General features: G+C 34.0%; 2 protein-coding genes across 4 annotated transcripts in view; both read right to left on the reverse strand.

The window, feature by feature from the left end:
- LOC127701889 (leucine-rich repeat-containing protein 15-like) overlaps window positions 1-7120 on the reverse strand; it is an 89697-nt gene extending 82577 nt beyond the window's left edge. Inside the window, exons 1-2 of one of the 3 annotated variants that reach the window (XM_052205862.1) lie at window positions 4789-5051; window positions 803-867 (exon numbers count right to left, since the gene is read on the reverse strand). The gene's annotated coding sequence lies outside the window, so the exon portion shown is untranslated. Of the gene's footprint in view, window positions 1-802; window positions 868-4788; window positions 5052-6980 lie in introns of those variants that run through there. The other 2 variants (XM_052205864.1, XM_052205861.1) reach the window with 2 other exon arrangements.
- A 742-nt stretch (window positions 7121-7862) lies between these two features.
- LOC127701969 (uncharacterized) lies at window positions 7863-9354 on the reverse strand. Its single transcript, XM_052205943.1, has 4 exons — window positions 9333-9354; window positions 8500-8658; window positions 8128-8365; window positions 7863-7962 (listed from the first exon to the last, which is right to left on the reverse strand). The coding sequence occupies exons 1-4, from the start codon at window positions 9352-9354 to the stop codon at window positions 7863-7865; spliced, it is 519 nt and encodes a 172-aa protein (XP_052061903.1).
- Window positions 9355-25514: the final 16160 nt, after the last annotated feature.

Genomic DNA, 25514 nt, shown 5'->3' on the forward strand with positions numbered 1-25514 from the left:
ACTAACATCATGCAAACATTTCAATAGTTTGGTAAAATGTTTCCTGGATAAAGCTATTGCTCATATTTAAACTCTATTGAAAGGTGTTCAATATGAGGCAATTTGGATGGTGTATATACATGAATAATATTGACTAATAAGAAAAATACTCCTTTAAGCGTAAAAAAAATATGTCAGAAGTCTTGACCACAAACACAGAGATTATTTTAAACGTCATAAAAGTCCAACACAAAGTTATAAATGAAACAGATCTTAATTTTGCATGTATCATTCTTGCAAAGTCTGACTGGTCAGTATTGACCAAGACGACTGTTTGAGAGGGATATCATCAAACTGAACAGATTTTCATTCAATTGGAACGAAATGAAAATAATTTGTTGCTGGTTTTCAATACATTATTTCTGCAAGTTTGTCAAATATGCCTAGTCGTTTGAAAGAACGAAATGTATTTAGGGCTTCAAAGGAAGAGATATGCCACCGAATATAACACTATTTTCTCGTAAAACTAGCTTCGTGCACAGTTCCTAAACTAACGAATTATATAAAATATAAATAATAATTCCTTTATTCTTTGATACCCATTTGCCCAGTTAAACAGTATGAAAGCAAACATATGAGAGTACTATGTATAAAAAGACGACCGGTTTTGTTGCAAATTAGCCAACAAAACAATAAAAAAAAACTCAAAAGTAGACATTTTAATATTTGCTATGTTCTAATGTTTGCTACTGGAATCAAAATAATATTTCTCTAAATGAAATCTTTGTCCATACATAAATTATAAAAAAATATTTTCACTTACCTCTACAAATCTCAATTAATCTTTGCCTATAGACTCAAAACGCAACTTGAATCCGATAGCTGAATCTAAATGAAATTATATAGAAAAGAGGTTTAATTTTCATATACATTAAAGCACAGCGTATAAATCGTGAAATTCAGGTAACATAAAATCATTAGAAAATGATAGTCTAAGAATAGTAACTTATACGTAATGATTGAGACTTTCCAGTAAACAAAAAAATATGTAAAACGAAAGCACATTTATGCGTGGGTGTTATTCAGGATGATAAGCATAATTATGTTCATGAATTTCACAGGTCCACAATATATAATTTGAACGATAATTAGTGCAAGAGACAAAACAGAATTAAAAAGTATTTCAAGCTTTTTATTTTAAGTAAACATTGGAACATTTCGTATTTACAGACCTAAACCTAAAACAGTTGCTCCATGGCCGAATGATTTCGTATTGGCTGTACCATACCCTTACAAAGCTTGAAGGGGTTGTAATATTTCGTAGACCAGGTTTTAGGGGCATTCAGTTAAATATTTACAAATAAGACGTTTGCCTTCTAGGATTTTAAACTATAAAGTTCAGTAAGTTGCTATCGTTTAGAACATTCGTCAATGTTTCTTTTGAGTAGCCTTTCTACTTGTGCCTACTTTACAATACAGGAAATAGGAATGCACTATGTATCATTCAAACCCTTGCACATAGTTAAGATTATAAGATATAACAGCTACATTGTAATATATATACAATATATATATATATATATATATCACATCTGTTCTAAATGACTTTTTATAGGGATGACACTTAATTATTTCGCAAACAGAATTTATCTTTAAAAAATAGTATCACAGTATACTCAACATATCTTAAAATTCAATTATGCTAAAGTCTGATTTTTTGTTGTTTCTTATCGTCTTCATTATAAAAATATTATAGTGAAAGGCTTTATTGGTGGTCACATGGTAGTATAATCGCCTCGATTGCGAGATAGCAGACAAATTTTAAAGCAAAGACTAAAATTGATGTTTGCTACTTGTACTAGGATGAAATTTGAAAAAAAGGCAAGATAGGAGTTTGGAGTTAAAAAAAAAAGGCAGGATGAGCAACTTGGCAAAAAAAAAAAGGCAGGATGACAATTTATGTAAAAAAAAGTCAGGACCGAATAGAGTGAAAAATAAAAAGGTAGGACAGAGATTACAACTAAAAAAATGCAGGACAATTTTTTTTTATCCCAGCCCCTCCCCCCGAAAAAAAAACGCTCAGGATAAAATTCGAATATCACGGCCCAGGCCATGTGTAAATTTCCAACAATACTATGGCTTCCATGAATTATTTCTTAATTTTATTATGGCTCTATTCATATGACGTAATACTATAAGCACCCCATATTAAATTATTTGATTATTTTAAAAGTCAACACCTTATTAAGTCTGACGCCATTTCCAGATTTCAGTAGAATATGACAGTTTTGTGCACAAATCGCATTGTTTATTGAGTATTTTATTATGGCTCTACTCATAATTCCGATCTTATTTGCAAATATCACATAATAATCTGATTTTATTAGTGGAATCCGAGTGACTGAAATTGAAAAGGATAACATATCGATTATTCTGTCTTCTGCACAACGAAACAAAAAGCATGGTGACAAAGCAACTCGCCTCCTTAAAATTGTGCGTTCATGTAGTTGACCTTTGCGTTGACATTCAGTAGATTTACATCCAATATTTTGAATGGTGAAAAATTCAAAATGTTTGATTGAAAATCAGTTCATGTTTAAGATACTTTTGATACCTTTCCTGAAATTCTCCAGTCATCTTTTACAAAATTCATCCTACAACAGATTACATACTTTCAACCACACTCTAAATGCCCGCGATTTAGCGGGTGTGTTCTAGTGTTTTATAAAACTAGAGGCGCTAAAGAGCCTGTGTCGCTTACCTAGGTCATTAATGGACTCTCTCCAACATTGTAGACAAGAATAGAATTCATGACAAAAATTTCTTTTTTTTTGTTAATCTTGTATTGCTGATCATTTTGTCTGTTTAGTTTCTCTCTATCTTCTTTAGTTTTTGCTCAAAACACAAAAGAGGGTAAAACAATCCTCATTTAAGGGCAATCACTTCTATGATGAGTGACAGTCTAGTAACTATATCGGCAAAATTTGACTTCTTTGTTGATCTTGCCTTGCTGATCATTTTTGTTGTTAAAGTTTCTATTTATATATTATAATTTTTATCATATATAAGACAAAGCGCCAAAAAAAAATAATGGTAAAAATCGTCACTAAAGGGCAATAACTCTAATGAGGAGTCATCGGAAAATTTCCTACATATTGTCTAAAATGTAGATCTTGTCTTGTTGATCATTTTTGCTTATTTGAGTTTCTATCGATCTATTATAATCTTAAAATATAAGGCAAAAACGCAAAAGATTGGTAAAAATCGTCATCAAAGGAAAATAACTCAAATTAGGAGTCGACTGACGATTTCGACCATGCCCGTGCATACTTATTCGTAGATTATGTCTTGCTGATTATTTATGCAAATTAAAGTTTCTCTCTATCTGTTATAGTTTTCTGCCCTTGTCAGATTTTCTCTATTAAAAACGGTTTTCAAAATAAATAAACAAAACTTGCATTTTACCCCTATGTTCTCCGGCTTTTTAGCCATGTCGGTCATCTTGGTTGGCAGGCGGAGTCATCGGACACACTTTTTAAACTAGATATCCTAATGATGATTCTGGCCAAGTTTGGTGAAAATTGGTCCTGTAGTTTCAGAGAAGATTTTTGTAAAAGTTAACGGAAGACGACGGCAGACGACGGGCGACAAGTGATGAGAAAAGCTCACTTGGCCTTGGGCCATGTGAGCTAAAAAGGGGGGAATTCATCACTCACTTCAAGGTTTAGACGACACTTATCGACGGATAGCAATTCCTTGTTAAGTGGCGACGACACTACAATGACACAAAACAGGGTAAAAATACCACACAAGGGGACAACCATTTGATATATTAAGGAGGAGGAGGAGGAGGGACTGAAGTATTTTTGTGGATTCACTATTCATTTTCATCTGTTGCTACGCATGCTTATTTTTTTTAGCTTTGTACACACTGGATTTTGTGTTGCAGATTATTGATTTTCAATCTTTCTTCAATATGCAAGGTTATCAATTTCCAGCTTTGATCAGGTCAGAATATTCCTTTTATAAATCCCCCTGTACCCTCCTTCCAAGAAAATCAAATGGTCGTCCCCTACCGTTATGTTTTTTTTTATCTTTCTCAGCACTATAGCAATATGATTGGACGGACATTCTACAGTGTTTGCCTCTAATCAATTAAGGTAGTAACTCATTTTAATTTTTAATCTCTAAACGAGATTCAAGCGGAGCATCTATTTGAATTTTTGCAATAAACCTGACCAAAGGATACACATAATTAAATCAACATCGGATGAACAATTTGCAAATGACGTGCGAAATAACGTTGTAATGTAAGTATATTTTGTACACAAGAAAATTATAGTTGAAAGCATACCACGCACCTTTTATATCTATCATTTGATGACTATGATACCTTAATAACATTTACGGTACCAATTCTACTGCACCAGATGCGCATTTCGATAACCAGTGCCTCTTCAGTGATGCTCGAGGCCAAATTATTTTTGAAAAGATAAAACCACAAACTGAAATTCATGACCAAAGTAAGGCCAAATTCGTACAAGAAATCAGAGCTATGCATGCGGGAGATACCTCCCTAATCTTCGTGTGTTTCTTTATATTAATTGACGAACGTGGAACAGAGTGAATTATAAATCTAGGTTTTCCCAATTTTCGTCTGTACACTAACAGTAGTAAAAAAAAATGCATCTGTAAATATCCAAAGTTATTATACCAAAGCCATGTGATGCATATTCAAAAAGGAATATAACACGACCTTACAAACTATTGCTTCCAAAGAGAATAATATTGGTATTAAAATTTACTTACTACTTTGATCTGATCTGTAAACCTGAACACATGTTACACACACAGACAGAAACTTTGATGATAGATGTACGTTTGTATAGAGGGAAAATCCCATTTTATTTAAATGTCCAGTAAGGTCAAGTGGGTTATCCGGAATCCCCGATAACTTAATTTATATGTCACTTGAAAGATTACAATTAAAAACGGAAAATACCATTCAATCGTAATGACGTGTCTGGAAAAGTAACCTTGTAACTAACATACTAATTTAACTGACTCATAATCTAGGTCAAGTCGATATTTAAAAATAGAAGTAAACAAATATTATAATGAGTGAGGATTTTCAGAAAATCGAAAACGAAAGTAATCAACAAGTGGTATGAACACGATGACCTAAAATTATATTGCTTCGGTGTTACCCTGTGACAAACTAAGCTTCTGGCAGACTTGACATATATATCTTAAATGTATTTGACGAAAGGAGATGTATGGGTTATATGTGACGCACAGGCACTTATAATATGTCTCTTTAAAAAAATACCTATAACAACGTTATTGTTAAAAGAATGACCATTTAACTTCAAGGGGGAGGGGGGAAGGAGGGGTTTCTGATCCTGAATTTGATGAAGAAAAAAAATATTGTGGTCAAGCGGATGACAAAAAAAAATATTCTGAATCCAGATTATCCCCATACCTTATGCGCTAAAAAAAATCTGACTCGGACAAAATACCATACCCCCCTTTTTTTGAAGTTAAATGGTTGCTCCCTAAAGTATAAAGGTGTTCTTTTCAAAGACAATTGCCCGTAATGTGACGGTCTGGATGCGTGCAGATAGGTAGATGTTTTAGGGGGGACGAGGAGTGGTCTTCATTTTCTGTATTCTTGAATTTCTAGACCATTATTCATTATTTTGTTTGCCTATCATCCTTTATTTTTTTATATTTAAACTCCCTTTATTCTTATATTTTAATTGTTTGTCCATTTTCGTCTATATTCTTTATTTTTTTTACCCATTTTTTCTCTATTTTATAAACCCTCATATATCAATCAATGAGACAGCATACCAACGACTTTAAAAAATTCGAAAGTCATCTAGAGGTAAACATAGTTTACACTTGTACTCTTCAATATAATACAAAGAGATATGGTCAGGTATATGTATGAGGGGACTGAAGGGTTATTTTCGTCCTTCGTGATCGTGGAATTTTGCTTTCCGTGATTCGTTTTTTCATGGATTTATTATCCGTGACTCGTAATTAATGCATTTTTCGTGACTCGTTTTCAATTCAATTCTATATACGTTCTTCGTGGTGAAGGTGTTAAATCTTCGGTTTTCGTGAACAGTTTTGTGGTATTAAAGTAAAAATCACCTTGATTTATCTTAAGAATTCTTCAATATTTATTAATAAGGGTGTCGCTGGGTTTTGTTAACCCACCTTTTTCATGTACTTTATGTTAACCTTCATCCATATTGGTTGTGTTTTGAGTGGTCTGTAACAAAAGAAGAAATTCCAAAGTATCAAAATAGGGGAAGTTCGTGTAAAAAAAACAGCATCAAATACAGCCAGGAACATCAAGAAAGCTTACAGACGAAAAAAAACATCGTACTATCACCTTGTATAATAAGTCCCATCCCCCCCCCCCCCAATTTTCCGAGGAATTTTATTTCTATTTTGCAGTACACACTTTAAATTTAAATTAAGTGCCTATCCCCTTATTCCGTCGCCATTTCATGTGGTTTGAAGGTATGTTTGTAATATATTATATATTTATAATATAAGTGTAAATCCTTTAATTTTGTTCCATTAATGATGTCTTAACAAAATCAGTTACAAATATATATCGAAAAAGACAAGTGTCACTTTTTTTCGTTCGATATCGTGATGCTGTCCATGCCAATGTTAGCGATATTTATTCCAAAGAATTGCGTATAATTAAACATCTAAAAACAAACTGGAAACATTCATTTGACTCAAAGGGACTTGCTCCCGCTGTTACTACGTTAACTATTAGTCCTATAACATATGACCTCGGGGGCATTTTTTATTATTTCTATTTACTATTTCTGATATTTTTGACCTCGGGGGCATTTTTTACTATTTCTATTTACTATTTCTGATATTTTTATTTACTATCAATGTGCCACCCGAGGTCATATCGGGATAGGCAAAAATTGCGTAGCAAACAAAACTTTTCAAATCAACATGTGTACCTGGTTTTTATGTGTGTCCAATCATACTTAGAAGTGAAATATAATCTAATATTGCTTTAAATCCAATGAAAATGTGTCATAATATAAAAAATCAACATTCATCAACATTCATCAACATTGCGTTCAAAATTTCAAATCGGCTAATCTAAAAACGGATTTCTTCGTGAAACGAAACGAAATTTTATTCTTCTGTGTGTAAACCTCCTTTGCACAGGAGCACATGATGTTTAACCCTTACTATAAGATTACGTACACATATAACAGAAATTATTATGTCACATGATAAATTTACATGAAGACTTTCTTTTTATCTAAAATAACAACTAAATAGAATATAAAAAAAAAATCTAAATCAACGATACACTTGATTAATATTCAACTAACGGTCTTCCTGTACTGTAACAGCTGAATTATCTCAGTCATTTTCATCTATGTCAGGAATGATTTTATATTTAGTTTACAGTTTGATAACTTTGAATGGCTTCAATTGAAGAGAATTATCATTTATGCTTGGTTTTTAAATAAAAATGGAAGTGAAACACCGATGATAATATCGATATTTAATATACAGTCTAGTTTTAACCGGACAAGTCTCTATGTACAACTCCTTGGGCGAACGAAGCAATCTTCATTCACCCATTAGTCGGAATGACAGTATTGATATTTATTATACAGTTCAGTTTTAACCGGTCCAGTCTCTATGTACAACTCCATGGGCGAGCAAAGCAATCTTCATTCACCCATTAGTCGGAATGACAGTATTCAGTGATATTTATTATACAGTTCAGTTTTAACCGGACAAGTCTCTATGTACAACTCCCTGGGCGAGCGAAGCAATCTTCATTCACCCATTAGTTGAAAATGCCACAAGAAATTGTTAACTTAGTTTTTGTCATCTTCACGTTCTTTGTTAAGGAAAGTCTGCACATTGAAAAAGCATCTCTTTTGGCCTGGACACTTTTCAATGCACACAGAACAACATCTACAGTAAGAACAATCACAATGTTGCAAGTCGCATCCACTACATATATTACTTTCCGACAGACTTTCAACTGTTTTCTGGTCGGAAAGAAGTGATAGTACTTGCGTACGGATACACGTATTTTTCAGAGACACAGTGAACATGTCGTAAATGATGAGACTTAGCCCTTGTCGACCATCTCTCGCACAACGGCCTGCCTCTTGCCAGTAAGAAAGTACAGATTTAGGGCATCCAATATGTACAACCAAGTCTACGTCCCGTATGTCTAGACCCATACCCAAAGCAACTGTAGCAATCACACATCGGATCTTACTTTCTTTCAGTTTGAATTCTTTTAAAATTCTATCTTTTGAGTCTTGGTGTGTACTTTTATGGAACATTTCTATTAATATATTATTTGGGTCTTTGATGCAATACCACGAATGCGTAGATGACCAATCAGCCATTTGAGACTTTCATCTTAATCAGATGTTACTCTTTTATAGAATTGTATATAGATATTAGCTCTGTCGGGACTCTTGAACACGATGTCTGTACACTCATCAGATAACTGTAAATACTTTAAAATGTCGGCTTTTACTTCTTTTGTGGATGTTGCAGTCAAGGCCATTACAGGAACATCAAAAAAACTTCTAAGCTCAAAAAGTCTTTGGTATTCTTTTCTAATACTCTCCCCCCATTCAGACACACAATGTGCTTCATCAATTGCAATTAATTTAAGTTTTTTTTGCCACGAATCTGACATAAAAACACTTCTCCATTGCAGCATCAATGCTGATTCCGGAGAGGAAAACACACAAGAGAATTGTCCTTCTTTAATACCTACAAAATAATAAATGATTTCGTTATCGCAGAACTAGTATATAGTGTTATATGAAAGACAACGCCCATAATAAGCCTATATGTTTTATTTTTATAAAACATATAGGCTAAATATGGGCGTTGACCTCCAGGCAACACTTTTCTCCCGATTTAAAAAAAAATATTCCCTCTACCTTCTTTCATCTATATAAGATTAGACTTAAAAACAGATTTACTGGCAAAATAGAGAATGGAAACGTGGGAAACAAATATCATGTGTCAATTGAAAGGAACAAAGATGCAAATTACAGCAATGAATTAAAAATTAAAGGGGAAAAGGGGATTCCTCCTTTTAATTAGTCAACTCCCGTATACATTAATGGCATCATTTCTCGAGATTAATATATCCACGAAAAAGACATTTATAGCTGATAATGCGGTATAGGGATTGCTCATTGTTGAAGGCTGTACAGTGACCTATAGTGGTTAATTTTTGTGTCATTTTGGCATTCATACCACCATCTTCTTTTTTATATTGCATGCAAGGTTTCAAAAGTTATTTTACCTACCTAAAATATCATCCTTGTCCATATCAGAGCCAATTTTTGTACATCTAAAGTTGAAGCCTCGAAGACTGGATATTTGGTCATCTATTAAAGATGTGAGCGGAGATACCACTAACGTGATCAGACTCATCAGATAGAATAGTTGGAAGAACGATGCAAAGTGTTTTATCATAGCCTGTTGGGAGGAGTCCTAAAACATTTCGTCCATTTATAACTGCCAAAGCTACTTCAATTTGCTCATCTTTAACCTCAAATTTCATGTTGTATTCAGACTTCAGTGAATTGAACTTTTCTTTTGCACGGATTGCGTCCATCGTTTGCCAACTTTTTATTAACAAAACTCTGACGTGTCAGTTTGGCGCGTTTTCTTTTGGCGCGTTATTACGTTATTACAAGCTGCATTGTAAAATGTCTTGTGCAAATTGTAACAAAGTATTCATAGAAAAGCCAAACCATTCAGGTTATTACAGATATTCGTTGGAAAACTCGTTACCCTGTGGCGATGAAAGTGCTAGAAACATTCTCGTCAACATTACAGGATCTCAGTTAACACCAGTTCCAAATAAACGACAAGGACAATTTTTATGCCCGGAATGTTGGTCAAAGTTAAATGATACAGCAAAATATCAAAAAGCTGTAAACGAGTTTTGGAAAAGAACTGACAATGATACCTACATTGCTCAGAAAAGAAGGTTGACTTTAACGCCTGGAAAGTCCCCTTTGAAAAAATTTGGTCGGATTAGTAGTCCTTTGCAGGTATGTGAAATATTCCATATCGACATTATTAAGAATGCAATTGTACACATTTCCAACCCTTTTTATACATGGACATCATTCAGTCATGATATAAAGACATAGATATCTGTAACATATATATATATATATAATCGCGTCTAAAAGAGGGACGAAGGATGCCAAAGGGGCAGTCAAACTCATAAATCGAAAATAAACTGACAACGCCATGGCTAAAAAAGGAAAAAGACAAACAGACAAATAACAGCTTACAAGGCACAACATATAAAACTAAAGACTAAGCAACACGAACCCCACCAAAACTAAATAACAGCCCAACAATGTTAGATAGGCTGTTAAAAATCTAGCATATCTCTCTCTCTCTCTCTCTCTCTCTCTCTCTCTCTCTCTCTCTCTCTTATCTGATCAGCTGTTATATTATCTTTCTCTCTGTTATCTGATCTGATCTTGTATTATCTATCTGTTATCTTATCTATTCCTCTCTCTCTCTCTCTCTCTCTCTCTCTCTCTCTCTCTCTCTCTCTCTCTCTCTCTCATCTTATCTTTCTCTCTGTTACAAAAATGTATCTTATCTGATCTGATCTTGTATTATCTATCTGTTATCTTATCTATTCCTGTTGGTCGGCTGGACGATCAAAATAAATATGCCATTTTTCCTTTCTTTCTAACAGAAAAGGAAATCAAGTAAAAGTCTATTTACCAAGAAAGGGACACAGGCTACAAAATGGGACCATATCATAACCGCCATTAGAGCAAGACAATACCGTAGAGCAATAAAAGGACTGTATGGAGCAACTAAAGGATCGAAAAGGAGTTTCATTGAAATAACCAAGCAGATTGTTCGAAAAGAAATTTCTGAACTGCTTCATAGCGATACTGGAAATTCTTTCCCTCTATTTCAAAAAGTTAATATTATACCAAATTTAGAAACTTTCTCATGGGACGAGGCCCTTACTAAGCTCCAAGATTCATGCCTTCTGTTATATAATGCCCTGAAAGGTGCTATGACATCAAAACAATGTGAAAATAGTTTGGTTAAAGGTAAATACGTAAATTTGAAACCAAAGATCGGCACTGTAGCTGCTCTAATCTTGCATGCCAAAGCTCCACGTAAAGCAAGTTTTTTGCCAACATTGTTCTCAATCCAGTTTTGGAGAGGTGGTTTGAAACGAGAATTGATAAAACACCTAGCTCATACTGGCATCTGCACAGGTTACGATACAACTCTTGTAGCAGTGGATAACATATCTTCAGATTTTGATTCAGCTGCAGTAGTTTGCAAAGAGAAAATTGAGGGACAGTTTCGGAACGTGCCAGTCGCCGAATTGCGGCAACACGAAGCAGCTAATCCGGATTTAAGAATTGCTTTGGCTGCTACAATGCAAAACATTGAAGATGAGATTGTTGAACCTTCATCAAGTACCGAAAATATCAATAATGACAATCTCGATGACAATCTCGATGACACAATACCATATGGACTTGGTGAATCTGATTCCGATGATGGTGATGATCACGAAATTTTGGAAGAAAGTTCGGATGACTCAAATGTAATACCTGCAGATGAAGACCTGAGCTTATCTGATGAAGATATTGCCGAAATTGACAGCGAAACTGAGGAAGTAGAAGAACAAGAAATAGCACATCCTGGATTTACCATGTGTTGGGATAATGTAGGAAAAAAGGTCACTACAAGAAATCCGTCTGAAGATAAGAAGAACATGTACCTCAATATGGCGCTCGGGTACATAGGAGTAAACAGAGTTCAAACAACGCATCTTGATTGGGAAGTTAATTGTGAATTAAAGAAGGCCGTAAATTTATCTCCTGGTATTTTTGTTCCCAACGCTAAAGACACCGAAAATCTGGAAAATAGAATGAAAGTAATCGTATCCAGAATAATCACAAGACATTTGCGCTGGTTCAATAGACATTTAGGTGACTGCACCACTCCACATATTCTGCATGAATACTCTAAAGAATCTTCAGAAAGAAGTATATTGATAAACCTTGGGGTTTTTGATGTAGACCCATCATCCACTCAAGGGGCAATCACAATTTACGATAATTTACAGCGATATATTCCATCTGTACGAGAAAAGCCATATACTGCTATAGTATTCGGTGACGGTTTAAGCTGCGAAAGAGGAAATGATGCTCACCGTGCCCGGTGTAACGGTCTGAACCCATGGGAGCGTTTAGAAGGTCGTGAGCCTGCTGTTCAAGAATTCCATAAGGAAATGCTGCTGCTGCAGGATTACTATGACGAATTATTCAAAGGGTCAAGCGCGGCAGATAGAGGCACCCTAAGCCATCTAAAAAAATATTTTTAATTACAGGCAAGTGAAATCAGATATATCTGACAACTTTAATCACGCATGGGAATTAATGTGCCTTACCACGGAGGGGTACGTTTGTCTTCTTGCAATGAATTTATTAGACATGAAAAGCGCTAATGACAGACCCAACTCTGCTCCAGAACAAATTGAAAATTCGTCAAACGATGACAGAGCCCAGTACCTTCATTCTGTATCAACAGCAATTGTCAAAGAATTATGGCATCATATAGATCTGGACCCCCTTCAATTTGATGACAATTCAGAACCAGATCGCTATTGTTGCGGAGAGGAAACTGAAGATGTAATTTTGTGTGGAGCGGGGCGAAACTGTTCACATGGAGAACTGTTCCATTATACTTGCGTTGGTTTGGATCCGGATGACCTTCCAAATAACTGGTTCTGCAGTGATGCATGTAAGAATCATCAAGATATATATCCGTATTGCACTTGTCAGCAAGATCTGGGAAACGATGAGCCCATGATTGGCTGCAGTGCTGGATCTAGATGTACTGGTCAGGAATGGTATCATTTGAAATGTATAACTATGACAGCCGACAGTTTACCAGAAGGGGATTGGTTCTGTAAAGCAGCTTGTAAGAAGGCAAAAAAGGGCAAACCAAAGAGGAAATCAAAATCAGCAAGCAAAACCGACCATTCTCCTAATTCTGATTTCAAATGCAACTACAGCAGAGCTATTGCTTGGGTTGGTCTAAATCTTCTTTGCCGTCGGGATGCTGTAAGAGAGGCTGATGGTGAGGCTATGCTAACACATTGGAAATTCGACCTTATTCATTTCTTCTCAACGAAACACCCAAAATATTTGATTCTGGCACACCGTTTGTTGATCTCTGTGAATGGATGGCTCCCCGAAAAGTTGAAGAATGACCTAATTTACAACAGAACGGTAAATTATGGTGGTGGTATGGGTAGAAATCTTCCTCAAGATTTTATGAATGAAATTTTGAATAGGCTTTTTAAAGACATTCTAGATGCTGCTAAAGGGAGGTATACAAAAACCACAATCCAACGATGTGGCCAGATTGTAGGTCCACTTGGCGAGGCGCTTGATTCTGTGTTTGAATCCCAAATTATAGAGAAAGAGTTGTATAGACACCGAAGAAGGGAATCAAACAGAGACAAAAATGTTGAAAGAATGATCACCTTTCTTCAAGGAGACGACCTTTTCTCTACAATCAACGGACGGCATCATAGAGCTTTTGATCCATTTGTTCATAATGAGAATCCAAAGTTCCCCGGAAAGTTTCAACCAAAAATGAAACAATTATCAAAGAGACTTGATAAACGACGAAGAGTGATAGTCGATGCGTAGAATGTACTTACAATTTCAAGACTGGGGAGTTTTTTTTTATTGTCAAAATGATCTGCATATTAATTGCTTCTAAAAGATTTTTTAAAATTATTGATTAAGATACGACCAACAAATTTCTATTTGATTTGAACTTTTTCAGTTTTTTTGGCATTAAGTTTTCGTTGTCCTGAATATGTACGAAATACTTGCAACCGGACTTTAAGTACAAACAACTATTTTTTTGTTATCTTTATTTGAATAATTATAGATATCAAACATGTCTAATTAAATACATGCTACTTTGTGTATATTATGCATGAAATATTTGCGACTTGACTACTAGCAATTGAGCAAATCAATCTATTTAATTTCGTGAGAAAACTTTTCTACGATCCCACCATAGTCTGCAGTTGAAGACCGTAAGGCTTTTAGCGGGAAATCACACGTGGCATTCTTTTTACAAAAAATGTCTCAACACGCAGTGCGTAAGCAATTAGACAGGTTTGATGATGATTTTCAGAAGAAAATTGGTGGTCACCAACGTCGGGAAGCCTTTCTTTTAACTGACAGTAAAGGGAATTATCTATTGAGGAGTGTACAGCGCGATGAGAAGATTATTAATTTTGTTGCGAAAAGGGGGGCTACAAGTAGTAACACCAAATTTGTCGAATAACTTGTTGGTCGTATTGCAAGTTGTGAGTCGGAAAGGCCGTTAGTTATGGTTTGGTTTGGAACTTGCGAGTTCACAAAAATGGGAGCTCACCGATACATTTCGATCAATTCGTCTGAAACTATAGATGGCGTAATTGAAAGACTGGTATCTATAAAGACAAAAATACTAGAGGTAAAGTCGTCGGCTGAGGTCATTTTTTTGTCGTGTCCAATCTTTTCTGTCAGACACTGGAATGAATACCAAGGACACGCCATTCCAGAAACGTTTGCAGACGAGGACATCAAGCTTCAGGAAATTATTGAAACTTTTAATACTAAATTGGACTCTTTAAATTCCACTACTTCGGGACCAAAATTTTCGTTAGATCTACTAAAATCGAGCAGAGTACGTCGGGGTCGCAGTAGAAGAAATATCCAAACTCATATTACATATAATTTTAAAGATTTGTATTTAGATGGAATTCACCCAATTGAAATTTTAGCGAAACTTTGGCTTAGAAAATTGCAGATTTTGGTGCTTGATAAATGTTTTTAACCAGTTTGATAAATTATTTCCCCCCATTCTTGAAATTAACTTGTACATTTCTGTTAAACTGACAACGACACAGATTGTATATCTAGAAGACACAATATTTGAAATATCGGTGAATGGAGATTGCTTCGCTCGCCGAATTTCTGATAATAAATGAATTGGCTTTGCTAAGAACTACGTAATGATGTCTATGTCGCAATAGAAAACAATTCAAGAAGAAGAATGTTAACTACAATAAAAGAGAAAGAGAGAAACAGAAATGGACCAATACTTTACAAATTTATTTACAACATATGCTTATATACGATAAAAGAAGATTGCTTCGCTCGCTAAATGAAATCAGAGGGAGAATGTTAGAAAAACTTTCCGAAACTATCTTGAGAAACAATACAGAATGTTTTTACTATACGGTGAATGAAGATTGATTCGCTCACCGAATGAAATCAGAGGGAGAATTTCAGAAAAACTTTCCGAAACTATTTTGAGAAACAATACAGAATGATTTTACTATACGGTGAATGAAGATTGCTTCGCTCGCCGAATGAAATCAGAGGGAGAATTTCAGAAAAACTTTCCAAAACTATTTTTAGAAACAATACAGAATGATTTTACTATACGATAAAAGAAGATTGCTTCGCTCGCTTAATGAAATCAGAGGAGGAATTTCAGAAAAACTTTCCGAAACTATTTGAGAAACAATACAGAATGTTTTTACTATACGGTGAATGAAGATTGCTTCGCTCGCCGAATTAAATCAGAGGGAGAATTTCAGAAAAACTTTCCGAAACTATTTTGAGAAACAATACAGAATGTTTTTACTATACGGTGAATGAAGATTGCTTCGCTCACCGAATGAAATCAGAGGGAGAATTTCAGAAAAACTTTCCGAAACTATTTTGAGAAACAATACAGAATGTTTTTACTATACGGTGAATGAAGATTGCTTCGCTCACCAAATGACATTACCAGTGAGACATTTATTGAAACTTCAAGCCAAATGACTGAGGAACAATACAGCATTTTTAAAGATAACTGACACGTGTATTGAACTTTGCAGAAATGTCCATATAACAAATTTTATATTATATATTTGTGAACCATTCAAGAGACTGCCAAATGAAAATATTAGTAGAAATTACTAAGGTATACATAATAATTATATACACTTTAAGAAAAACAATTTTATTTTTATTTTTCAACGTTTCCCGGCTTTTATGAAGGTTCTGGAACCTAATTCTAGAAGGGAGGGGGTAACGTTTTTCTTTAAAACATATTAATTACCTTAGAAAACAAAATAAATAAATAAGTTTTTATCAATGAGAGAGAGAAATGTTGAGAGTTTTTGCGATTTAAATTTAAAAAAAAACTATTCAATGATTGATCATGATGTGGTATGAAAAATTAACTCCTCTCCTTCAAGGATAGATTATCGTTTCATAAAAATGCTAATAAGAATGATCTTTTTGTCTTTTTGAAACAAACAGTATTCTATTCTGTATCTTAAAGCTATAAATTGCGTTTAAAAAACATTGAAATCTATCGTCGTTTAACGATGCCATAAGTTCGTTTTTTTCATTTGGATTTTATATTCCGAAAATTATTCAAATCACGGCGCCATGTTTAAACTGGTGTTATTGAGCTCCGACTCGAGAATAAAATTTTCTTAAAGTGATGGATTAATTATTTCTTTAGCACAAGTAAGTAATTTTTTTAATAGTTTTCGTGCTTAAGTTATTTGAAATGTTATTTGGTTCGTAAAATATTTGACATAGAAAGACGATTGAAGCAATTTTGTTCCGACATGAAATCATGTCGGAAAGTGCTAAAGGAATTTAACGCATTCCGATATGACTTCGCATTAAAAAAAAATAAAAAATGAAAATATCAGTATAAAAACGTTAAAAATTGAATAAGAATGCGAAGTCATATGTTATAGGACTACGTTAACTATCAATGTGGAACCCCACTCAATCAAATAATATGCATGCAGCAAGTCCCTGCGTTTGACTCGATCTTTACCATTCTTTTATTTTTCTGGAAAGATTTTGTAGCAGACACTTGTTTTAAACTATCAGTTCACAAGAGTAAATAAAGCTCATGTTTTATGCTAATCGTACGACATTTCAAATACGACCCTTCTGATACGCCATTCAGAAAACAATAATAATCAATAGAATAAATATAATTATCAGGATGTTTTCATAAGTTTCATCGAAATATCTTGATGGTATTTTTTTAAATGCTGATATTATATTTGATACTTATGGTTCCGTCCGGAGCACCTAATTCAAACCAATATTTTCGGTCGGGACCGTGTTATTCAATTTCTAGTTATATGTGTCATGTTTTTTTTTCTTTTGTCTACTTTTAAACATGGCTATTGAAATTCAAAGTATTGTCTTTCCATTGATTTTTGGTAGGCCTGCTGGTACCTTGAAGCTTTTATTTTACCTTTATGTTTTTCAACGGTTTTAAAAACTTTTCACTATGAAATGCTTGTATATTGAACACAAGTTAGTACCCTGTATTTGCTTGGTCTTCGTGAGTTGTGTTGGTGTCCATTGCTTTATCGTGAAAAATAATCAAAGATTTTTTTAGTATATGTATGTGGATCGTATATTGCACATTGATAGTAAATACTAAAATAAAGTCATAGACTCAAATAATTGGACTTGTACATATTCAAATCGAAATCATTTGTTCAAAGAAAAAATATTCTCCAGTAGTCGAGTCCGTGTAGGTACAAAAGTTCAAAGATACCAAATGTACTCGGAGGACACTCAACATTCGCAGATCAAAAGACAGACTACACAATTGCAAAATGGCACGTTTTCCCCAATATTTTAACACTTCCATGAGAATATTCTTTCCTAACTAGCTGCTTCTCAGCTTTTTCATCAAAGACTCGTGTTATAGTAATAATTAATTTAGTATGGTGATATCCAAACTGATTTTATATATAGTATATACTTACTAAAACTTTCGAGGAAATGAGTGAAAAACGTTCTTAATAATTATCAAATAAGTTGTGAACTGTGGTCAGGAAAATGTGTTCCCTGTGATTGAACTGTGATCAGTAAATTTAATATTTCGTGAACCGTGATGACCCCCCCCCCCCCCCTGATTGTCAATAAGGGACCGTTCAATATTTATCAGATAAATGGGGCGGGGCAAGCACTTTTTTGTGTAAATATTTTGATGGGCGAGATCTTTTTTTAATATGTATTGTGGATGGGCCAGAACTTATTTTATAGGAAAATATTTTGCTATAAATTTTGTCGTTGTGTAGGAAATTTCTTTTGCTGGCACACAAAACATATTAAAAAAAATAACAATTTCAAAATGATTTTAATGAATTTTAGAAATAATTAAATCATGTAAGGGATAAAAATTTTAAAGATTTAATTAAAAGATAAAAAAGCTTGTATTTTCAGTTCAACTAGTTTCTGATAGTCACTTTTAAAAATTTCTATAGATTTTCAAATCAACGTGGTTTTTCATATTACTCTAAAAAAAATCTCAATTGTATTTTGACCTTACAGAATACCAGGTTGTTTGGCAGTTTGGTGTATTGCTGTCAAATTTATGGTTTAATCAATAGGTAAAAAAATAAGCTTAAATTTTCAGATTAGGCTAAATTCAGATAGTCACCTTTAAATTTTTTATAACTTTTTCAAATCAACTTGGATTTTCATAAAACTCTACAGCTATCTCATTTATATATTGATCTTACAGAATGCCAGGTTGTTTGGTAGTTTTGGTGTATTGCTCTCATTTTTATGAATTTAGTTAATAGGTCAAAAAAAAATCCAAAATTTTCAGTTAAGGCTAAATTCAGATAGTCACCTTTAAAATTTTATATAACTTTTTCAAATCAACTTGGATTTTCATATAAGCTCCACAGCTATTTCATTTATATATATTGATCTTACAGAATGTCATGTTGTTTGGTAGTTTTGCGTATTGCTGTTATTGTTATACGACCGCATGCGGTCGTATATTGGTATGACGTTGGCGTCGTCGTCGTCGTCGTCCGAAGACGCATTTGTTTTCGCACAATAACTTTAGTTTAAGTCAACGGATCTCTATGAAATTTTACCATAAAGTTCAATACCACAAAAGGAAGGTTGGGATTGATTTTGGGGGTTATTGTACCAACAGTTAAGGAATAAGGGGCCAAAAATAAGCATTTTTGTAACTTCCAGACAATAACTTGTGTGTTAGTGTATGGATCTCTCTGACATTGTACCACAAGGGTCCATATCACAAAGGGAATGCTGGGATTGATTTTGGGGGTAATTGCCTCAAAATTTTAGGAATTAGGGGCCAAAAAAGGGACAAAAAACAAGCATTTTTCTAGTTTCATGACAATAACTTGTGTGTAAGTATATGGATCTTTCTAAAATTGTACTACAAGGTTTCATATCACAAAGGGAAACCTGGAATTGAGTTTGGGGGTAATTGCCCAAAACGTTTAGGAAAAGGGGGCCAAAAATAAGCATTTTTCTAGTTTCCAGACAATAACTTGTGTTCAAGTGTATGGATCTCTCTGAAATTGTACTGCAAGGTACCATATCACAAAGGGAAGGCTGGGATGGATTTTGGGGGTAATTGCCATAAAATTTTAGGAATTAAGGGCCAAAAAGGGGCAAAAAACAAGCATTTTGCTAGTTTCAGGACAATAACTTGTGTGTAAGTGTATGGATCTTTATGAAATTAAACTACAAGGTTCCATATCACAAAGGGAAAGCTGGGTTTGAGTTTGGGGGTAATTGCCCTAAATGTTTAGGAATTGGGGGCCAAAAACAAGCATTTGTCTAGTTTCCAGACAATACCTTGTGTTCAAGTGTATGGATCTCTCTGAAATTGTACTGCAAGGTACCATACCACAAAGGGAAGACTGGGATTGCGTTTAGGGGTGATGAATCATAAGGGGGTTCAAAAAATTTGGGGGGGGGATTTTTTTTTCTATTTTAAGACTTTTATGGTGTATTTAAATTGGTAATTATGGTTGCAAATCCATTGGAAATTTGAATTGAGATTATGACCATATCTTGAGGGAAAGGGGGGGGGGGGGGGGAGGTGAAAAATAAATTTAGGGGGGAGGTGGGTAAAAAAGAAATTGTGGGGCTTTTTTTCATTTCAGATTTCAGAAATTGAAAAGAAAATTTCTTCAAATATTATTTCTTTTTGCAAAAAAAAAAAAGGGGGGGGGGGTAAACACTTTTTTTTTGGGGGGGGGGGGTCAATACACAACAGCATAGTGTATTTCTCAAAAGCAAAAATAAAGGGGGATAATTTTTTTTTTTTATTAGGGGGGGTCAATTTCGCAACCGCATAGTGTATTGCCCAAAAGCAAAAAACTGAATATAAATTCAAATCATATAACCAATTCTAAGTTCTTTGTCTACAGTTATTCGGTGTCAGAAAACTATTATGTGTCAAATATTTAATTACAATACAAATTCAGACCAGTATCAAGCGCGAATATTGTGTCCATTTTTGCCCCAACTGTTCAGGGTTGGACCTCTGCGGTCGTATCCAGCTGCGCTCAGCGAAGCATTTTATTATGGATTTAATTAATACATGTAGGTAAAAAAAGCTAAAATTTTCAGTTAAGGCTAAATTCAGATAGTCATCTTTAAAAATTGTTATAACGTTTTCAAATCTACTTGGATTTTAATAAAACTGTACACCTATCTCAATTTTATATTGATCTTACAGAATGCCAGCGGCTCTTTTCACAAAAAATCTTAAGAGTAAAAATACTCGTAAGTCACAGACATTTCAGTATAACTTACGATCAATTTTAATCGTAAGTTTTTTTGTGAAAAGAGTCGCAGGTTATTTGGTAGTTTGGTTTATTTCTGTCAAATTCTATGATTTAATAGAAAAAAAAAGCTGCAACTGCATCAAAGTCAAAAAACATGTCTGCTTTTGCTTTAAAAAGACCATATTTTCTTTCTTGAAAAGTAGAATAGATAAAGTGACATTGTATATTTGAAATATAAGCATGCTCTGTTATTAAGACAATAAATGGTTATTCAGCATATGATAATATGTTTACTGGTCTAAGAGTTATTGACCCTTAATTTAAATTATTCCCTTTATTTTAAATCAATAGTGATTTTTGAAAATTGTATACAAATTGGATATTTAGTTTATAATTTTTTTTTTTATTGTTAACAAAAGTTGAATAAATCTTCATGTCCTATGGTCACAAAAGAGGATAGAAGTGGTGAGTCAGACCCTGTGCCTGAAGTGGATGAAAAATGTGTTTGTCCTACTACGGTTTGCACCGGTCCCACCTGCCTGATAAATATTTCATGGTCCCTTATATGAAAACACAACATTTTAAAACTTTGATCAACTACAATGTAACAATTTTCACATGAATGGGGTTATCTCCCATTTATTAAAACTTGTAAAATTATACTTGTTTAATATATTCAGTATATAGTTACTGATCAATTCTTCGAAATATAAAATAACTATAGAAAAAGATTTGCATACTGACTTATATTTACTAATTTCAAAATGACAGTATAAGAAACTACCACATATGCAATAATTTGATAGAACTTAAGAAGAGATACATTAAACTGTTTCAAATTTAAAATTACCTCAGATTTCAGAATAAATATAAACTTTGTACATTGAATACTATGGTGAATATTTTTTCGTCTATTTATGATTTGTGTGAATAGTGTTAGCACTTCTTACGTCTCTATTAAAGGCTTGCTGATATAGTATACTATGACTTATGTATTGAGATGTAATTGTGATGTTTATAGGTATATTGTATACAGGCTGTACTTGAACCTAACATCACTGAAGAGACATTAATTGTCGAAATCCGGATATGGTGTACAAATTTTTGCACCTCATGTTTGCGGTATACCATCTTTTCCGCAAGTTTATTGTTTTCTATTTGGTATTAAATTAATAAATTAACTAAAGATCCATTAAATGGCATTTTGTTACATCTTGTGATCCGTTTATTTGGCAATCACCAATGGCAGTCAGCAGGGTTTAAGAACATCCGTTGTTCGACCTGTGAGTCTTACTTTTTCACTTTTTTGGTCTTTTGGAAAATGTTGTTTGTGCTGTATTGAGACCCCTCTACCAAGAAATTTGTTTTGCATGCACACGTATAAAAATTGCGGTTTTTATCCAACGCAATCATATGTTTGAACGTTGTTTTCAGTTTAGACTTGTTTATATTTTTTCGTTTGGGCTTGTATAATATTTGCCTTCGGGTTTATATGATCCGTTCATCCTATTTCGACTCTTTAAAATTTAAGAGTCTATCCTAAATTGAGGTAAATTATATGGCCTTCCAAATACCGTTTCGATTCCCAACATCACTGAAGAGACATTAATTGTCGAAATCCGGATATGGTGTACAAATTTTTGCACCTCATGTTTGCGGTATACCATCTTTTCCGCAAGTTTATTGTTTTCTATTTGGTATTACATTAATAAATTAAAAAAATATCCATTTTATTACATCTTGTGATCCGTTTATTTGGCAATCGCCAATGGAAGTCAGCAGGGTTTAAGAACATCCGTTGTTCGACCTGTTAGTCAAATGCGTTCTGTTTAAATATACTTTTTCACTTTTTTGGTCTTTTGGAAAATGTTGTTTGTGCTGTATTTAGACCCCTCTAACAAGAAATTTGTTTTGCATGCACACGTATAAAAATTGCGGTTTTTATCCAACGCAATCATAGCTATATAGGTTTGAACGTTGTTTTCAATTTAGACTTACTTATAACATCAGCTATATACATGTATAATATGTAACAGTATATTCATGACATTCATACTTAAATTGATTTAAATCATTTCTGATTCTGATACATATAAATATAAAATATATACACCAAAGTCTATTCTTTGATTTCCAGACATAAACATGCAAGCATTAAAATAGAAAAAGAACCTAAATCATTATTGGTTGTCTTTAAGTTTTAGAGGGGCAAGCACTTTTTTTAATAGAATTGTTTAGATGGGCAAGCACTCTTTTGCAGAATTTAAAAGGATGGGCATCAAGTTTTTTAATGAAACATTAAGAATGCACCGGCCCATCCTTCTGATAAATATTGAACGGTCCCTAAGACAACAATACACCAGAGTCTACATGACGTGGACACATGTAAAGATGGACGACTTTAAACTAAAATCTATGACATTGTCAACCATGAGGAGTCAAATTCTCAATTCTCGGCAGTTAACATGGCTATGTTCCTGACTTAAAAACTGCTCAAACAGGAAGTATGAGAAACTACATAAGTTTAACGGTCATGGGAGGGGGGGCTAGGATAAAAAATTGTGTCCTGCATTTTTTTTTTAGTTGTAATCTCTGTCCTGCCTTTTTATTTTTCACTCTATTCTGTCCTGTATTTTTTTTTATTAGTTTATCCTGACTTTTGATTACATAAATTGTCATCCTGCCTTTTTTTTTGCCAAGTTGCTCATTCTGCCTTTTTTTTTACTCAAAACACCTGTCCTGCCTTTTTTTCAAATTTCATCCTAGCTGGACGTGAAGCAAACACCAATCAATTAATTATTCGATGCAATTTTGCAAAACGTGCTAATTTACAATGTTCAGCAATGTCTATAGCGTTGAAAACCTTTTTAGCGTTGATTCTTTGAGTGAAACATGTACAAAATAAATTGATACTATCTGTTTGCAATAAAAGTATGACTTTTGTGTTCACATCTTAATTGTCTTTTTGTTATTATACGTCTGTCGAAGACGGGACGTTTTATTGAATACCAAATTTTCGTCCGGTCGTCCGTCCGTCCGCCAACAGTTCATACGAAAATTTGCTTTAACCAATTTCTAATGCAATAAAATCAGTATGATCTTTTAGTGTTCACATCTTTGCCTATTCGTTTTTATTCGCCCGTCGAAGACGAGAAATATTATGGTAAACCAATGTTTCGTCCATTCGTCTGTCCGTCAACACTTCCTACGATATTTTACATGTTTGCTTTAACCAATTTTCATGTTATTTTAACATAACATTAGGATGGTCGGAAAAAGATCCCTTTCGATTCTTTTGCTATGACGTTCCAGAGTCACGAGACTTTTATCGCCAGATGTAAAGCAACTTTTCACATATTCCACACTTACTCCAGTATACTCGGATTGATTTCTTCAAAAACTTTATATAATTGTTGGGATTGATAAAAGGAAGCTCCCTATCGGTTTTTTTTTCTTGTTTGTCATTTAAGAGTTTCGAGACTTTCATAGGCAGGTTTAAGTACATATTTCGTATGTTATATACCATAAACTTGAGTTTGCTTGGAATTATTAACTGTAAACTTTACATACTTGTTGCAATTGGTAAACATAATATCAGAGTACCCGCAGTTACTGTCGTACAAGTGAGAGGTTTAGAGCTATTAAACCAGGTTTAATCTACCATTTTCTACATAAGGAAATGCCTGTACCAAGTCAGGAATATGACAGTTGTTTTCCGTTCGATTGATGTGTTTGAGCTTTGATTTTGCCATTTGATAAAGCTAAGTCAAGATAAGAAGGAGACGCGGGATGGATGGTTGTTTAACATCCAGTGTCAAATTAAATGCATATACAGGCCAAGAACATGATAATGTGATACAATGTATGAGTATCTACCAGGCTTTATACTAGACCGACAAGCTGAGCCGGATTTTTAACCGTTAACGTGTAGTTCAATAGGTAACAGTCCGCAGGAAGTAATGTCAGATTATTCTGACTCCGAGCAGGCCAGTCTGTGCTCTCACTCCTGAACGTCGCGGGCTTGGCGGAGAAGCAGCAAATACCAATTTTCAAGTCTTTGGTTTTAGTTTGACCCGGCAGAGGTTAGAACATACGATCTCCCGCACTCTGGATGAACACGCTACCACGAGACCATCAAGGCGGTTCAAAGTAGAATAATTTGGTGACAAGACACAATTTATATAGCTGAACGTGAAGTAAAGGGGTAATGATAGCTTATTTTCATTCTTCTTATTTTTGGGAAGTCCCTCTATGATGTTTACCTCCCCGAACAAATTGTTTGAAGTGGATTGCATATGATTCCTATAGAAATGCAGAATGTCTGTAGAAAAACACGTCCATCAAAGTAGTCATCACAAAAATAAATCGCTATGGTAATGTCAGTTGGAGAGAACGTTTATTTGATTCACAGTAGTGAAGAATAATAATGTATGGTTTGTCCCTTCCTTAAGCGAGACATCTTTATCTATGTTGGACAATATTTAATCTGAAAATGAGTTGAACTAATTCTTTCGACCTTAAGCAGGAACGCTTACACCCAAACATTTGAAAGCCATGGATTTATAAATACGTAAAAACGTTAGCTTTATCATCAAAAGGAACCAAAGTTTAGTCAAATTTATCCAAGGTCAACTTTGCCTGAGGGATTTGGAATCTTAAAATTTTCATGATAGTACCGAAGCACTCATAACTAAAGTCATGATAGATTACCCTCGGGAACTAACAGTTAAAAATAAGATTACTTGTGTAATTGGAAAGTTAAATATGTTTTATACTATCGCACGAGGAGTGGGACTTCCTTTGAATT

This window comes from Mytilus californianus, unplaced genomic scaffold (genome assembly GCF_021869535.1).
Source record: "Mytilus californianus isolate M0D057914Y unplaced genomic scaffold, xbMytCali1.0.p SCAF_5, whole genome shotgun sequence".
NCBI classification, from domain to species: Eukaryota; Metazoa; Mollusca; class Bivalvia; order Mytilida; family Mytilidae; genus Mytilus; species Mytilus californianus.